Here is a 19,287-nt window from a genome sequence, read left to right as displayed (position 1 = left end):
CTGATGAGGCAGATGTGCACAGGACACCGCAGGACAGTTTAGTGGGGTGCACTGCGGGAACTGACAGGTATTGTAACAACTTATATATGAGTAGAAATGAAATATCATGAAATTCAAATATGAAATAATCAACATTGGTCGAAATACCAGCAGGACTTGGTAAAAACAATAAATGTATTATATGTAAAGGGTATAGTGATAATGGAAGTAGGAAATGTTTAATGGACTCATAATGGACTCTAAAATAAGAAAAATGCATGAATACAAAGACTAGATACATCAATAGAATGTACCTGAAGAAGACACTACAAAAAAAAGGTTTTATTCTTCATTTTTAGCCCCTGACATAGTTAAGGATAAGAGCATAAATACAATAATAGTATAAATTCATTGTTAATACAGTTTATGTAAACCACGGCTTCTATGGAGTAAGGTTTTGGGATCAACAGTACAATATAGCTAGAGAGGGTTAAAAATGTTTAAGACAATTTTTCATTATTAGACAGATTCAAGCTTGCAAAAGTTCATGAAGAATATTCCACTGGAGATTGTCTCTTGACAAACACAGCCATTGTGCCACTAAACTTTTCTCCATACAACAACAGGCCTTAAGGTCATGCTGGCTATGATAAGCATTTCTTGTGTCTTGGTGGAACAACATTCTATCTTTCAAATGTTTTCAAACTGGCCTACAGCCAACATTTCTGTCCATGTTTCTCCACTAAAAACCCAACTATTGCCCAAGACCATGAAAATCACAGGTAAAAATCATCCCCAGTAATTAAACATACATGTGCCATTAAAACAATTATTAGAAAAATATTAGAAAAACATTAAACATTAAATCCATGTTACATTAAATCCAATTACATTGGTTTCAATTGCTGCATATTTAGTGTGAACAACTGAACAGTGTGGACCTATGAATGCATAATCTATCACCAAGCTGCAGTTTTAAAAAGGAGAAGAATTTATACACAGTTGTTTTGCCAAGTAAATAAGTAAATGATTACCATATAATTCAAAATTCAGTGATGTTTGGTAAAGGAAGCCAGGAAAAGACTCCCTATAGAAGGAGAAAGACAAAAGGCACAGGAGTCAATTTACCTGGCGGGTCCAACATGCCCACACCTGGTTATTCCATTAAAATAAAGCTTTTTTATAATACAATATAAAAATTGTATTTATATATTTCTGCCATAGATTAGAAATTTCCGTAATTCCCAAACAAATTTAAAAGTAATCTATATTGTGGACAATGTCTGTTACATTGTATTCTTTCTGTAGCATATATCCGTTATCAGTAATGAAAAAAAACTTGGATTCATAAGTAAAAAAAGAAGAGCTCAGTTTGTAACTTTGGTGTATATTCAGAATAGAATTTTCTTTTTAGATAGGGGATTATATAAAGCAGGCCTGTGTCAGCTGACGTTGCCAGCTACTATGTTTCAGGATCTTTTCCAAGATCTTATTATTCTTCACTATACCTTCACTTTCTGATGGCTACTGGTACTTTCTGGCTTAAGTGCCTTTAATCTTCTTCTTGAAGCCAAGGGCATTTTGCTCTTATTAATGACAATAGTACTAAGTCAAAGCTACCTCAACTGACCTTAGTAAAAGCAAAAGTTTTATGTTTTACTGTTAAAACTTCCCATGTTTATGATCTCTTACATAGGAAACTATTCAGAAAGTAGATTTTGGAATAGGATTTAAAAAATTTATAGCAAATGGCAGCCAAGCTCTATCTCAAAGGCTTTCCAACCTCTGACACCTTTCAATTCTAAAACACTAAAAAATACTGCATAATAGTAGGTGTTCATTTACCGTCTTCCTCTTCATGGGCTCCTATAGCAGAGCCAGGTCCAAAAGGGGCCCTAGGCAGGATAAAGGTTTTGTACTTCTTTACAAAAACTAGCAACAGCCCCTGCCAATATTTGATCAGCGGATGTTTTTTAACTTTTAAAGCTAAAATCTTTTATTTTCTAATATCTAAAATCTTTTTTTTTTTCTAAACACAGATAAGCAACAAATAACACAAATCTACACAGAACATAGCTGATTGTTGAGTGTTTAATATGTTTCTATGCAAAAAGTAAGTACAGTTATTGTACTTGATACCTATGAGAAGCATACGGTAAAAAATTGATCTTTAGTAGTTTTGATACAAATTTTAAGAATATACTTAGCTCTTGACCAACAGCTAAAAATCAGTAAACACAATATATCAGGGGTGCCCAACAGGTGCATCGGAATCTACCGGTAGATCGTAAAGGCAGCATGAGTAGATCGCAGAGCCCTGACTTTCAAAATAAACTCTACCACGCACAGGAGTTATTAAGTCCAAGTTTTTATTGTTGGTAGATTATTTTGACTTGGTCATTTTAAAAGTATCTCACAAGCCAAAAAAGTGTGGGCACCCCTGCAATATATAATTATTTTTTTATTTTGGCTTGTAATCCAGGCAACTTTCCTACAGAGTCTGGCCTAGGACCTACCTCCTGAAAGGCAGCAGCATATTGATAAAGTTATCCAGCAAACATATTCACCTGTGAATCTAAAACAATATAGCCCCAATGGTTGTTGCTGGTTTCTCTTCCATATTACAGGCTGTGTGCTGTTGTTAGGAGGATTACAGGGGTCCGATTTAAAGGCAGTCTTATACATTTATGTTACACATTACATTTTCTTCTGTCTCCTGCCATCTGGTAAAGTACCCTAACTTTTCTTTTTTTTAATGACTGAAAAGCTCCAAAGATCGGGCTTGAGCAGAAGGGGCAGCCCGAAGCCTCCTGGGATTCATAAAGTTTGTTACCCAGGAGGCTCTCTGCTTCCATTCAGTCTTTACCACTTTAGCAGTAAAGAAAGAAGGGGAAGGGCTTTCCTTTTTGTTTTTAAAGGCATTCAATAAAAAAAAAAAAAAAAAAAAAAACTTTACATAGAAGGGTTATCTACCCCTGCACTAGAGCAGTGTTAATTATGAATGTTCTAATGTCAAAGCACACAGTGCTTTTTAACCAGGGTTCTGTGGAACCTAGGGGTTGCGGCACAGGTTCCTTGAGCATGGAACAATTTGTGCCTCTCAAATCAGTTTAACTAACACCAATGATCTTTTTGGCCATCTGTGAGGGTGACATTCTTCCCACTGACCAGCAATGTAAGAAGCATTCTGGCCACCATGCTAATGTACTGTGACCTGTGGATAAAATGATTATAGAAGGGGTCCCTGAAGACCTGAACATTATTCCCCCATGTAAAAAAGGTCCACAAAGGCTGCACTATGGACTGCACCGGTTAGAAAATAGGACCTTTTACCAATGCAGTAGCTGGCATCCTCTATTTCATTCCCCGCCATAGCTATAGGATTGCGCATGCTTGTTCACTAACCCACTTCCGTTTATGATGAGCTTATGATCTACTACAGCACCATTTGCTATAATATGCTTACAGTACAGCAACATTAAAATCTTGGAAGCTACACTCTAATAAGGCAAAGCATTTTGTAATATATTTCACTTCATAAATAAAAGATGAAATAGGAATGGCGAATGTAGTTGGACGTTAGTCATCTATTTAAATTGTCATAAATATTAAACACTGAACAGCATTCAGTATGTACAATATGCGGACACATTTTTATGTAGTATCTGCCTATATTTCATAAAATTGAACTACAGGGGGCTAATTTGAGCTGTAGAAGTTTTTAAGGTCCTTTATGGTGTCCCATGGCAAGTAGTCAGCTTCAGCTTTCAGTTGTTTGTGCGAGGTTAGTGATAAAACCGCTTCACACCAGAAATATAGTTTTTTTTTCAAATAATCGCAAGATAAAAGTAGTGCATGCATTAGGAAACTATCTTACAAATGTCTCCCAGGACTAGAAGGTATAAGATACTGCAGTCATTTTAGATCACATGGACCTAACCGTCCATCCTTTCAGTAAAGCCTGGAGCCATGACAAAGGAGTTGGTGGAGAGCTGCTATGACAGGGGGCTCAAGGAGGTGGAAAGAAAAGGGTTAAATGGAGGTGCAAAGTTGGGTCAGTGTTCAAGGATTGGAAGATGATTGGGGGGCTAGATGAAAAAGGGAAGGAAGAAGAGGGGAGTGCAGTCAGAAGCCACAGGAAAGGGAGTTGCCTACCCTACCACCCAAGGGTGTGGGGGATGGGGGGATTAGTAGGGACACTTAGGAGTCCTCAAAGCCAGTATTATGTGGAGTATGGTTTCTGTGGGTAAAGGGACCCATCTGAGATATGGCGTCTCCGAGGAGAAACTGATAATGGGACGTTATGTGTAGGATATTGTTATTGTTGGTGGGTTGCAGCTGGTAGCAGTAGTGTAGGTGGTGATCAGGGCTCTCGAGGACCTGTAACGTCAGTGTCTGAGGTTGGGTAACAGTTAATATTTGAGGGTTTCATTTGATTGCACTGTTGCTGTTATCTTAACATTTAATGTGAATTAAAGAGATAGTTGAATGTTAAAATAAACTGAAGGTACGGCCAATAAACCCACAGGATGTGTTGTGTGTTTATTAAAGATGATGGGCCTCTGGGGGGAAGAGGTGCAGGAAACAGTGGGGGTGAACATGGCAATTTGGGGAGGTGAAGCAGGAGAACAGGTGAACTCTGAGCTCCCCAAGTCATGTATGATCAGGTTCCTTGTAGAATTGGGGGTAATGCCATTTGTCTTTCTTCTTTAGAATATGTATTTATCTCCTGGATAAATGTACATCTCATTCGATATTGTCAATGTTAACTGCCTTTGATTCTTTAAAAAGAGAATATTATAAAAAAGTTGAGCATGCAAATCTGTCTCGTTGAATTCTCAGTTGGTTTCTCTACTGCTGTGTGGGAATGATGCAGGATTTAGGATTCTTTTTGACCTTTTGGCCCGATCTCTGATGGCTGCATACCTTCAAGGTAAAAGGCTTCTCACAATACGTGGCTAAATACGTGGCAGAACACATCACTTCAATAGCAGTCCTATTTTTGTTTTCTGTCTCATTTTATAGACAACTGCATTTCATAAAGAAAGTGGCTGTTAAAAGAGCAGGTCAGAGGTAGAATCATGGTTAGACTAGAACCCTTCATATTAGAGGCACAGGTCCTGATATAAAACAAAAATAGTCCATACAGAGAACTTCCTGTAGGGAAATGATTCCCTCACTTCCCTCAAACACAAGTTCCATCTTTATCAACTCCCATCAATACTAAAGAAATAGGAACAGACCCTGTAAAATGACACATGGATAATATAATATATGGAATACATACACAGATTTGCGAGTGGGAATGCAAAGCACTATTTTACTTGCAATTTCAAAAAAAATAATTCTGTTCAACAAGTATATGACTGGATACAGTGTTACTATAAATATTATAAAATAAGCAATCTCTCAGTATGTTACAAAAGACAAGAATTTGATGGCAGGGGAATGACAAAGGTGTTCCTGCCACAAGCAGATGAATAAATTCTGAGAGGAAAAGAGCAAGAATCTCATAAAACACACAAGCCATGATTTTTTTTATGAAAGCTTTGGCTATTTATCAAAGGCACGGTGGACATAAAAAGCAATATCCGAGAACATTTATATAGAATGCCTTGATTTTGCATGTAGAGTTAGTATTTCTTGCTCTGATATGTCACAGCGGATTTTGACAAAGGAGCTCAAGTATAATCAGCTCAGGCATACACTAGGAATTTAATCACACCTTCAATCTGCAACCTTCCAGTTCAGCTTCCTGCTGGGGTCAGGCAGGCCAACCCGACATCCATGTTTCATACGATTACTTGTCAGACCTCTAGACCGTTATTATTTTCTCCTTTCTGCCCTGGAGTTACTTTAGCTATGTGCCATGAAGAGTGTTAATGTGATTCATGAGGCTAAGATAGGTGTTTATAGGTTTGAGTAGTTCTGTTTCATATTTATTAAAGAAAGCAAGTTATCAAGCACTGAATAGGGCTGTCTGCACAGGTATGCCCTGAGATATAGTGGGAGTTTATTTGTATTTTACGTACAATAGATGATAACATTATTATTTTGAAACCCCTAGCAAGCTCTGGAGGAAACCTAGGATTCCACTGAATGTTGGTTGAGAAAACTGGCTTAGCATGTTCATTATTTCATGTAGGGAAGATGTAGTTATTTGAATCAAGACCTGGGTGTGATTTGTTGTACAAGCTCTTAGTTCAAAACTATGAGTTTTTGCTCAGTGCAAATGAATGACACAGGAAAATTAAGGAATAGTAAATCAGTAATTAAAAGAGAAAAGTGCCAGGTTGCCCATAGGAAATACTGACGATTAGTCTTTGTTTTTTTCAGTCTTTTGGCCCTCTGTTTGAAAGTGGCATGGCTTCCGCAGCTTATGCTCTAAATGTATTGTCCTTCTATTAACCACCCTACCGCTAAACCCGACCTTGGTTCGGGTTAAAAAAAAATGCAATTATCGATAAACCCGAACTTTTCTCACTGTATGAAAATACAGTGAGAAAAGTTCGGGTTTATCGATCACTTACCTGGTTCCGCTGTGATCATCCAGCGTCGTTCTCCAGCATCGTCCTCCAGCGTCGATCTCCCTCTCCAGCGTCGGGTGCCTTCTCCGAGAAGAAGAAGCCGGCCGGCGGAGAAGAAGTCTGTACATGATTGTGTGTTTCAAACATTTTTTATATTCATGATATCTACTAGACCCTTGTTCGGACATAATTTTGTAAGTTACAGGTCTACAATTTAAAAAAAAAAAATTTCATGAAAAACAGTGTACCGCTTTTGGTACAGAAATCTAGACATCAGTGTAACGCCCAGGTGGTTAAAGCATACCAGTGCTGCGCCAATACAAGGCAATGTCACAAGTTTACAGTAAAGCTCTGCTTCCATCGGAAAATGCTGCTTGCTTTTGACATATGTTGTAATATACGGGAGCATTCAAAAATCAGTGCTTTCCTTTGGCGGCTTTTATATTCCTATAGTCTTTAATTGGGTATAGAAGCAATCTGAAGCAAATAAAAGACTGTTTGCTTTGCCCATAATGTTGACTCTTGCATCTGCTTATCTTATCTTTACTCCATGATCATTGTTTGAACACTGGGAATCAAACTGTCATATCAGGTATATTAACCTTTAGATAAACATAAAAATTACTCCTTTTTCTCCCATGAGAAGACAGTGGGACTTTATTGATCATGATTTCATGGATCAGAGTCATTAGGCTATGTAGACATGCCATTGTACAGCGGTACTCCAATGCTGTTCAACAATAAGCCAAATTGATCATAAGCTAATCAGGGATGACTGCTGTACTTTCCTATAGAGGAACACAGCAGTGCAACATTTTATTCTTTCTAGATGCATTAATATAAGCCTATTATTCTAAAAAATTCCCTTGCTAAGTCACTTTCCTTTTAAACATTTTCTCCCCTTTGACTGCTTTGGGATCCAGTAGGTGGTGCAACCCAGGTCAGAAATATCCCAAACTGCACAGTTATGGGTTTCTATGTAAATAACCATATATATATGGCTATAGTTACCCAACAGAGGACTAAACAACCTTCCTTTCAGAATCCAGATGATTCGGTTACCATGGCTAATTTTAGTCATTTTAAATTTGGGAAACATTTATATTTTTTAGCAAAATAATTTAATTAATAGTATAGAATTACATTTCACATAATAAACACAAAAGCAGAATACAAATACACATCAGCTAGACTGAAATTCTCTTTTGCAATAAATTACATATTCCAGGAGGTTATTTCATAAATCAAAGCTTTAAGTTGCCTGGATTCATAAGTGACTGTGTTCTTGCCAATGTGCATTTTCTCCTCTTCTAGTGGTTGTTCAATCAAAGCTGGAATATCTTTGCCATAAACTGAAAAAAAAATTCAAAACAATGATATGTACAAATTCCTCGCAAAAAATAAAAAACAAACTGCATTGAATTCGGAATATTCACATGCAGTACAAGAAATTTCACGTGCATAGCAATAGATTTGTGAAAAAAGCTGATGTTTCTCCTGTTTACTATGACTTTTGGTAAATGACCTTTCATTTACTTACACTTTCAATAGCACAAAAGTTAAAGCTCAGATGAACCTCCTGTATTTATTTCTGTCAGTCAGGCTGCATATGCAGTAGTAAATATGATTGCCTTCTTTTAATTTACTGTGCTGCATTAAATAGGTGTAAAATACACTAGGCTGTTCTATACAGTATGTCTGTTTTGAGTTTTGCTTTAAAGTGCAACATTTCTATCCAAAAATGGTAACTATCCACTGAAAACTTACTTTCACAGTGTTCCAAAAACTGAATGCACTCGAAGATGACGCTGTCTGGGAGCATGATCATGTGCTTTGCCATATTTTCTAGCAAGGAGAGGAAACATCGCTTTGCATAATACCACGTATCTGTTCCAAGCTGCAAACCAACAAAACAAATGAATAAATATTTATCTATTGACCTCGCAAGCAGATTTAAATGCTCAACTGAATGCCCTTATAATCCCTGCCTCAGCTCTTTAAACATTTCTATCTAATATTTTAAGCAAACTCAGAACATTGGTGTTGCAAGAACCAGGGACACCTGAGAATATACTGGATGTCATTATTAGCTGATGCAAAGGCTTCTGTACTTTTCTGTGACCTTGAACATGTCCTCAAATATTTCAACTTCAACAAGATTTCATTAGCTGAATGCTTCTTCCTTAAGCTGGGTCAGGGATGCAAGAATTACTGAAGACGATATTGTAAACAAAAAAAAAAAAAGCCACAACTTTCAAAAGACTGTAATGGCAGCCTTCCTATTTATCTCAGTATAGGTTTACCTAAATCATTGGGTACACATGGGTTTACCTTAAAATTTGAAACTCTGCGTTTAAAGCCATAAAAAATAAATCAGAAATGTCGGTGTTTTCTAATATACCATATTCTACAATTTATATTGTGCCGGGCTGACCTTTAAAGTTCCTTTAATTTTCATGCACTTCTTGTGTTTCTTCTGAAGAATACAGGAGCTTCACTGTACATGACAGCCAGCTACATTCAAGTTGGTATAATTCCTATCAACCCTCCATATACAGGCTCCTAGGTATACAGTAATGGGTTTAGTACTAATACTAAACCCAACATGAACCCAGGTCTTGGTAAAGTATAACAAATATGAACATGGGCTTTAGTATAATTTACACTAATATTTTACCTAACTTGAATTTGGGCCTCTGTACCAATATTACAGGCCAACATAAACATGTGCTTTAGTAATAATACTATACCTAACTTTAAACTGGATTTCAGCTTCAATACTATATCTAATATGAACATGTGCTTAACTATATCTAATATGAACATGTAGTAACAATACTATGCCTAACTTCAACCTAGGCTTTTACATTAATACTTTACTTAAAATAAACTGATGTGTTTCAGGAACAATACTAACATGAACCTGGGCCCTAATACTATTACTATACCAAACTTTTACATGCGCTTTAGTTTAAATTTTTTATCTAACATGAACCTAAACCTGGGCCTTGGTACTAATACTAATACTTATATTAAACTAGCCATTAGTACCACTACTATAGCTAACATAAATATAGACAATCAATACTACGACTAGTATAAACATGAGTCTTGGTGCCAATACTACCTGGTAATATTAACCTGGGCTTTGAAACCAGTAATATAGTTATTTTGCCAGTTAACAGTAGCACATTATTATTATTATTATTACATAGTATTTATATAGCATCAACATATTACGCAGTGCTGTACCAAGTCCATAGCTGTCCCTCAAAGGAGCTCACAATCTAATGTCCCTACCTCAGTCATATGTCATTAGTACATTTTAAGGTCAATTTTGGGCTGCCCATAATTTATTTTTTTTGCTTGCCTTTTTATTGTATGGTTCAAGGCTTTTGATCACTCGAGAAATGCCAAATTCGTAGTTTCCTTTAGCACAATAAAGGGTCCTGTTAAAGAGAACATGAAATATTAGTTTCAAAAATTCACAACAAATAAGAAATGAAAAATGTAAACAACAAAAATTGTTTTTTAGCACCAACATATTACATAGTGCTTTACAAAGTCCATAGTCATGTCACTAACTGTCCCTCAATGAGTCTCAAAATTTAATGTCCCCAACTCAGTCATTTGTTATTGTCTTTATGTATGTTAATCTTTTAATACAGTCCTAGATCAAATTTTTCGGGGGAAGCCGATTAACCTAACTGCATGTTTTTGGAATGTGGGAGGCAACCGGAGTGCCCAGGGGAAACCCACTCAAACACGGGGAGAACCCACAAACTAGCTCAATGCAGATAGTGTCCTGGCCGAGATTCGAATCTAGGACCTAGTGCTGCAAAGGCCAGAGTGCTAACAACTGAGTTTAAAACTAATAATATGTAAAACACAGCTAAATTACTGCTGGGGCACATGCTTTTAATTGTGCAACTTCATGAATGACTTAGCAGTCACAAAGAGCAAGAACAAGACTTTACTCTGGTAAAGACTGAGCAGAAACTAATGATTTATCAGTGTTTTGTACTATGCTACAAACCATTTTAGGGACAGATACAAAATAACCAGACTTTAAAGAAATGCTGTCACAGAGAGTTGAGTTTGTTGCCTTGTGTTGCACTTTCATGCAAGAAAAAATTACTTACCCAATAACTAAGTTAACTATGCAGAGATGGTAGATTTTCTTATCAGGGTAATCATACGCAATCTGTTCCTCTTCTTTTTCAATTTTCCTCATGAATTCTTCTGCCTATAAAGGACAAATTTATTAGAATGCTTTCTGAGTGATAAAGATGGAACATTAATAACAATGCAAGTGCTCCCCTCCTTGATAGTGGTTATTGATGCATTATTATTGTGCTGCACTGAGACATGGATGAGAAAGACTGTGCTGAATTTACGTCTCCAAAAAGAATAAAAAGGAAAAACAAAAAAAAAGCAAAAAAACTTTTAGCAACTCTAACATAAGTGAATGGATTATTGCTGTTAGTAACATGATCTTTATTGTTCTATATAAAAACTATTTTAACAGTGCTGAATATGCAGAATATCGATTTGTGAAATACTTCAGCATATCTATAAAATAAATATTGAGTATAACATAATTCCTCCTGATTCTCAGGTCTGTGTGCTCATGTTTGAGTAAAAAAGAAAATGTTGCTATAATGCAGAACCCAATGCTAAGGTTAGAAAATTAATTTTTGTGTAAAAACATAAAAAAAAACAAAAACAAAATAAAGGAGTGAGATACTTTAATGTCTTGCAAATTAGCATTATGCAAAGAAAAAAAATCTTTAAAATACACTTTGGGCCCAGTATGTCACAATTGGGTCCACAATTTCCCTTGCAAACACAGCTTTCCACTTCTGTCTCTATTCCCTTGCATCTATATAAAGCAATTGATTGACAGCTGCTCTTAAAATGTTTGGACAGACACAAATGTGGATCCATGGTGTTTGCATGATCCTAATAAGTTGCACAACAGTCCTGAAGGTAACATTCTGCCTTGTTGTCTACCATAGTGCTCACCATCTTGAATATTCTGGCTGAAAAAAGAGCAAAAGCACTCTACAATGGGAGGGAATAGCCACCTTAAATGCCATAGCAAATATGTTTTTGTAAAACTCACAGTAGGCACCAGTGTACACTGGCTGTATTGTTCTAGTTCTGATTTGTTTGTTAAGCATTTTTGATAGATGTGGAATACAATGTTTACTTTTTGAACCAGATTCTAATAAACAATAGGGCACATTCAGTTGTCATACATACTAAAGTATAAACTGATATTTTACTTTGACCTGAAAATGCTATTGGAAAAAGAATCATGGTTTATACTTTGGCCACACCACTAGATGGCAATGTTTCTTCATATAATGTTTATGACAAACTGTTGCCACTTAAGACATCATAAAGTTGATTGATCCCTGAACAGCCTCAAATGCAAGCTATTGTTATGCTTTTGGTTTGCTTCTAAATCTAAAGTTATTGCTCACTGAAGCATTGCTAGGTATATACATACAGTGTTCTCCCCAGACCCTTTTAGCTTAGCGCACCACCTGGCACTTTTCGGCAACCACCCGGCTGTTTTTGGGTGGTTACTGATGAGTTGGGTCAACATTCAGGGGCTTCCACCCGCCTAGAATTTCTTCCCACCTCCCAACCTTACAAAAATTTCTGGGTTGAGCACTGACATACATAAGAATGCAACACTAAATGTGACTCAAAAGTTCCTTTTACGAAAATTTTAGGGAAGTAGGTTAAGGGTAAACAACATTTATAGCAGCTTAACAACAATTAAGGCATACCAGATCATTCTGACTTGTCATGATGTAGGAAACGCACAGATTTGCAAGCACAATTGCACTGACATTCAAGATCTAAAAAAAAAGCCAGAATAAGGAAGTTTAATTGGAAGTTATATTACATTTTTTACAAAAAATAACAAATCATATTGTAATAATTTATTGTAATTTCCATTTGGACCAGAAACACAGATGTGCTATTGCATGAAAGGAGCTGACAAAGCTAGAGTTTCATTTTAAATTAGTATCACACAGACCACAAAAAAATGCATCACACAGCAATATAAACCAGATATATTCACAAAGGTTTGAATGTCATACATGTACAAAGTCATGAATTATGCTTTCAAAACAATCATAGTCCACTTCCAGCCTTCCCCAAACATATTTGGGGATAAAACACTCCCTCGCCCTCTCAGTGCTCCAGCCTCATCCTACACTTTAGGACATCCCTACACCTAAAGGACACCCAGAGTCACCCAACTTCTGAGTCCAGGGCAAGGTGCAGCTCTCTGCAGTGCTCAGAATCTGTCAAAAAATAATGCAGGGGGGCCAGGTGAAGGATGGGATAAGGACGGGGTAGCGATTGAGGGAGCATTGGTCAAAGAGGGGTTGGTTTCCATTTTGTTCAGCCATCACCATATAAATGCCTACTTAACCCAAGGCTTATATTGTATTTACACTATTAGTCATATGTGGAAAGACCTGCCTGCACTAGTTTTATATTTTTATTTTCTCGCAAAATAATGAACCCATAAATAAGGTGCCTTCCATTTTGTTCAGCCATCACCATATAAATGCCTACTTAACCCAAGGCTTATATTGTATTTACACTATTAGTCATATGTGGAAAGACCTGCCTGCACTAGTTTTATATTTTTATTTTCTCGCAAAATAATGAACCCATAAATAAGGTGCCATGTTTTTGCGGATGTGCTTTCCAATTATTCCAATGAAGTCACATACTGTAAAAGCATGACAGACTATTATTATTTAAAGACACTTAGGCATTTTCTGGATACATTTGGGTAACTAATTCCCTTATCGAATCAGTGAAAAGAGACGATTAGTGATAATACATATAGAAAGGGTTACTAAGTTCTCCTCCTAATGCTACTGGATGGTGCCTGTGTTATTTGACATGTGCAATAGCAATCATTGTGTTCCATTTCTTTCTGAATTTTTCTGTCTTTAGTTGCTGGATATAAGATAAATCCAGGAATCACATAGGATTAAGTACCTGGGACTATAGTTTTCTAATGACTGGAATATGATTTATAAGCTTTATTATTTACATATGTTCAAAACTATTCTTAAACAGTTAGAGGAGTCATAGTTGCATTCTCCTGGCTCATAGGGCCTGATTGATTAAAGCTCTCCAAGGCTAGAGATGATACACTTTCATCAGTGAAGATGGGTGATCCAGCAAACCTAGAACGGACCTGCTAACAAATAGCAAATTACTTTCATTCCAGGTTTACTGGATCACCCAAAGTGTATGCTCTCCGGCCTTGGAGAGCTTTAATAAATCAGGTCCATAATGAGAATTTTTTATGAAATCATGTATTTGTTAAATGTTTCCATTCCAGTTTTGCTGCATCACCCAGGGTCACTGATGAAAGTGTATCCTCTCCAGCCTTGGAGAGCTTTAATTTATGAGGCCCATTACATTTATCATACATCAAACATGCAGTAGATCCTTAATAAATAAGATCTACTGTGTTTTTCATGCTTGAAAAAGTTATTGTGTAATGATATTTTTTTATGAATGATAAATGTTTTGATATATAAAAATCATAAATTAATGTTTAATGTTGATTTAACAAATATGTAGTGAAATGTATTAACCTACATGATACCCAGTATTCATACCAACATTTTTAGAATCATATCATTTTCATATAATAAGAATCATTTTGTATCTATTTGCTGGCTAGTCATATGACAGTGGCCCCTCCCCCAATATCATTCCCCCAAGATTCCCTAAAAAAGACCACAAAACCAGTGTTCTGTAACCAAGCACTGAAGGCATACAAGTTTATGTCTATTACATAAAAATACATTCTGGGAATGCTGCATTACCATTTATTAAACCAAATTGAATATTACATTAACCCATGTAAATCTGGCACTATGGCTTTGTACATATGAGCTTTGACTTTTATATAATATGTACAGCAACTTTTACAAAGAATTCACAAAGCTTTCAGCAAGTAGGTTTCCTAAAGTTTTTAAAGCACCCAGTAAGTGCAGTATGCAGCTGGTAAATATTACCGTAGTACAAAGAGAGAGGCACAGTAAACACGAGGGTTTTATTTTTTGCCATAAAAAAACCTCTGTTAACTGTCTCTCTCTTTGTACTAATATTGATCATATGGGGGTTGGCAAAAACTTTTAGTCAACAATTGTTATATGATGGCAGACTATTACTCTTTCCTTTTACCATGCAGCTGTTAAACACAGACCTAAACTTTACATAATGCTTTATACAAGCTGAGACCTAAAGGTCTGCCTTTAAACCTAACCTGGCCTAGAAGGGCAAGAAGGTATTAGGAGTCCTAAAGTGCAAACACCAAGAACGTATTAGTCATTTATTAAGTCCTGAGCCACTTAGCGAAAACTTAGGATACAATTCTCACTGCTCCACCCTGGTGTGGTAATGAGGTTACAGCTTATTGTGCATTGTGGTAATGCAGCCTATATGAGTTATTAGGCTGCCAACGTACCAGAACTAATATTAAAAAAAAAAGAACGTCACTCAGTCTTCTGGATCTGCATGTATGCTGGGTTAATACATTGGCCCTGATTTATTAAAGCTCTCTAAGGCTAAAGAGGATACACTTTCACCAATGCAAACCAAGAACAGATCTGGTCCAGGATTGTAAAACATTTGCTAACAAACAGCAAATGACTTTTAAGAAATCCATTCCAGCTTCAGTAATGAAAGTGTTTCCTCCCCAGGAGGTTTATTAAATCAGGCCATTGAGTCACCACTAACAATTAATGGCAACACATTGCACCTAAAAGGGGTTGCGGTTACACATGTATTCCCCCTGTGCACAGAGCTGGATGGGCTTTTTTGATATCTCTGTTTTTTTCATCCTGTGTGGGAGAAAAACACACAAAAAAAAGATACACAAAGACAACAAATCATGAAACTAAACTAGCTAGTCTGTATTTCTGTATTTTTATGGGGACTTAAGACCTTGCATTTAAAAGTACCAAAGACCAAATGCATCAACCTTAAAAATGCAACATACATGGGTCAAGAAAAACTCAAGAAATATACCTTCCATCCTAAAACAAAAAAGTATATTATCTTTACAATAACTCTGTCACTACATACCTTTGCTACAAAAAGTATTTACAAATGGTGTCAGGCTGTGATAGACAAAGTGCATATTTGCAGGCCTGAGAAAGAGCAGCACATCATACAGGGGCAAACACTCAGAAAAGCCATGCAACCAAAGCAATGGAGAAAATATTAAAACAAAAAAAGGGACAAACGCTCAGTTTACCGAAACTTTTCTCTTGCAAGGACATTCTTCAATGTTACACTGTCCCAGCTGAGATGCACAGGAGAAAAATTATGCAAAGATGATGCAAAAGCTTCAGTAAACATTCAAAGAGAAGAGCTTTTTCCAAAGGTGGATTTAAGCTATTGATTAATCTCCAAATACTTTGAAAGGATTCAGTTTGATCTACAATGGCAGGCATTTGGTTTAATGTAAAGGTACTTGGTTAGGGGTATAAGGTAGTTGGTTAAATGTAATGTCTGAACATAATTCAAGAAGACAGAGCGACTAAATAAAAATCTAATAAATCACAACAGAATTTATGTGACAATCTGGAGACCTGGTTCTTCTTTACTCCTCTTTCTTACTCCGTCTTACTTCTTACACACAGCCTGTTATAGGACAGGGGGGGAGAAGAGGATAACTAATGACATCATCTCTCCATCACTCTGCCCTCTTTCCAACGTTTTTATGTGCGACAGCAGAAGAAATAGATATATTTTAACCATTTTTACAGTCACCAGGTACTTCTTACTAAGCAGATTATTTGAGAGAATTATTGAAGAAAGGTGCAATAGAAGGAGTTAGACTTTACATTCTACTTCTGTCCAAAGTGCCATCTAATCATACAAAGCAAGCTTGCAAAATATGACAGCTTTTTTCTTCGGTACTCATGCAAAGGAACTGACATTTGATTACTCTTACACTACCCAGCATCCAATAATCAAAATATTCTAAGAAAAACATCCCCAATGAAGTGCTTCACAACCAGTAGGATGCAGAGCTTATTCTCAGTGGTACAGGGGCTGCTTTTGTGGTGGGTAATGTCTGCTTTTGCAGTGAGTGGAGGTGGAGTAACATGTTTTAACTTTTTTTGACTACAGGTAAAATAATCCTTTAAACGCAGCTATTTTACTTGGACACATTTGGCCTGATTTATTTAAGCTATCCAAGACTGGAGAAGATAGACTATCATAGGTGAACCTGGGTGATCCAGCAAGCCCGGAACAAATTAGGACCATTGAAAATCATGCATGCTCCCTCTACATCAGAAAAGATGTCAAGAAATGTCTACAGAAAAAAAAGACGGCCATAAACATCATTTCTGCACACACAAAACAATCCTATATTTTCTGCATATGCAGAATTTATTGAAATACCATTTATTAAAATTATGGCTTTCGTTCTGGATGAGCTAGATGATATAAAAATAATTTAATTGTTTTAAACAATATTATATGTGGTCAACTTTGTTCCACATAAAGAAGTTATATATATCTAATTTGTATTTAAAGGCAGTGAAAGAAAAAAAATGTCAAAAACAAAGCATACATACATTGTCATAGTGCTTTTTCACAATTGGTTCATAGAACCCAATTGCCTCCTTGTATTTGTTTTCTTGCATAAACAGAACATGAGCCACATTCAGCTTCCACACATCATGCTCATTGCAGAACTCCACTGATTTGCGGAAGGTTTGCTCCACCTCCTGGTAATTCTCCATGTTCCAGTAAATCTTTGCCTGGGCCATCAGAACTGGTATATATCTGAAATGCACATAACAAATCAAGCACTTTAAAAGACTATTACAACTGTATTACCAAGATTTGTGGTTTCCAGAAGTCTTGAATGTTCTTGTATTTCACAGTTAATGTGTATGCACTTGTATATGTCTATTTATTTAGGTTGCCTTTCACTTTCAGGCTCATACAGCCCTTCCCCAGATTCATTGGGGCTGATTTATTAAAGCTCCCCAAGGGGGAGAAAAAACCTGGAATGAATCTGTCAAATAGCAAATGAATTTTAAGAAATCCATTCCAGGTATGCTGGATCACTCAACTTCACTGATTAAACTGTATCCTCTCCAGTCTTGAAGAGTTTTAATAAACCAGGCCCAATAGGTGGTTGTAGGTGAGAATGACAGCAGTATCAGTATCAACCTTCAGCTATTCCATTGGAAGTAATAATAGTATCAATCATCTTACATCCTGTGGGGAAGATCTTAAATCTTCTTTTCCCCATGCGCGTACACACTTTTTGAGCTTAAACTTCCCTTAAATGAATACATTTGTTTTTTTTTTACCTCAACTGAGAAGTTTTGGGATCAGTGGGGTTACTTGTGACAGTTGATATTTCAAGTATTTGTCAGCGCCACTAAAGTTTCAGAACTCGGAATTGTCTTCAGGGGAAGCACCAAGCACGCTGATTGACACTCCCTGAAACATCACCTTTGCCCAGTTAGTCCACTTGCAATAGAAACGTTTACATTTGTTTTAGGATTCTTTTACAGAAGTAAAACTTAGAAGACCCTTTTGGTAACCTCACATCAGCTGTGCTCATCTTCTAGCTGCTCTCCTAAGAGCCTTCTAAAGCTGGCTTTCTGCTGCCTACATTAACTTCACATGTACCAGTCCAAGGTAACAGGATTTTTCTAAAATAGGATCATGTTCTCCACTTTTAGTATAGTTGCCATAGATGACATTTTAACATATGTTGGGATGTGTAAGTCCTAATTTCATAGCACCTTCTTACAAAAAACAGCCATTTAACAAAACCTTCTACTATGCCTAAATGATTGAAATATTGCAGTCTCCATTATGCACACAAAAGCAAACTAGGTAAATAGACAGGCATATTGGGACGGGTTGTCTTTTAAAATAGTATTTTTATTAAAATATAACAAATAGTGTGCTATATATAACAACAGTCACCATCTTTTATTGTATTTGTTACAATTAATAGTTTGTTGTAAAGAGTGAAAACTAAAAACATTAGTTGTTCAGTAGCCATTTACACTTTAAAACAAACACTTTTTATGTAATCTGTATGAATACCATCAGATTTAAGATTTCCCCAAAGTAGACAGACCAGGAAAAGCTCATTTCTGAGTGGTTGTTATGGGTCAATGGACAACACAGCAAATTGTACAATGTAATAAAGTAAAAAGTCAATCATTTTCCAAAGCAAGAATCAACACCAAGGTGATGTAGCCCATAGGTTAAATACCTGGGCACTTAAAAACCTAGAGGGGGCTAACAATTGGGTATTTTTTTGCACTGTATGTAATTTTAACAAAGCAGTTTTGGTGGTGTAGGCTGAATTCCATATGAAAAAAACATGTGTACCAAGCAATTTAACCTCCTGGGCGTTACACTGATGTCTAGATTTCTGTACCAAAAGCGTTACACTGTTTTTCATGAAATTTTTTTTTTTTACATTTTAGACCTGTAAGTTACAGAAATATGTCCGAACAAGGGTCTAGTAGATATCATGAATATAAAAAAAAGTTTTAAACACACAATCATGTAAAAAAAAAAAAATGTACGTTTAATAAAATCCTATCCTATTTTTTTTTTGCATAGAAATTTTTGTTTATATTGTGGGCTTGTAATTCTTAGGATTACCTCCCGGGTATGATAATTATATTTATTTATTATATTAAAATCATAAATTATAATATAATACATA

At 36.2% G+C, this 19,287-nt stretch overlaps 1 protein-coding gene across 1 annotated transcript in view; it reads right to left on the bottom strand.

The window, feature by feature from the left end:
- Positions 1–7,604: 7,604 nt before the first annotated feature.
- The window catches only part of LOC140331348 (intraflagellar transport protein 70A), a 29,698-nt gene continuing 18,015 nt past the window's right edge, over positions 7,605–19,287 (bottom strand). The window contains exons 14-19 of the mRNA XM_072412308.1: positions 17,156–17,366; positions 12,308–12,379; positions 10,649–10,752; positions 9,877–9,955; positions 8,274–8,403; positions 7,605–7,858 (exon numbers count right to left, since the gene is read on the bottom strand). Of these exons, the coding sequence (XP_072268409.1) occupies positions 7,722–7,858; positions 8,274–8,403; positions 9,877–9,955; positions 10,649–10,752; positions 12,308–12,379; positions 17,156–17,366 (733 nt within the window). The 3' untranslated portion in view covers positions 7,605–7,721. The remainder of the gene's footprint in view (positions 7,859–8,273; positions 8,404–9,876; positions 9,956–10,648; positions 10,753–12,307; positions 12,380–17,155; positions 17,367–19,287) is intronic.

Source organism: Pyxicephalus adspersus, chromosome 5 (genome assembly GCF_032062135.1).
Source record: "Pyxicephalus adspersus chromosome 5, UCB_Pads_2.0, whole genome shotgun sequence".
Taxonomy (NCBI): domain Eukaryota; kingdom Metazoa; phylum Chordata; class Amphibia; order Anura; family Pyxicephalidae; genus Pyxicephalus; species Pyxicephalus adspersus.
This window is presented reverse-complemented; position numbering and strand designations above follow the sequence as displayed.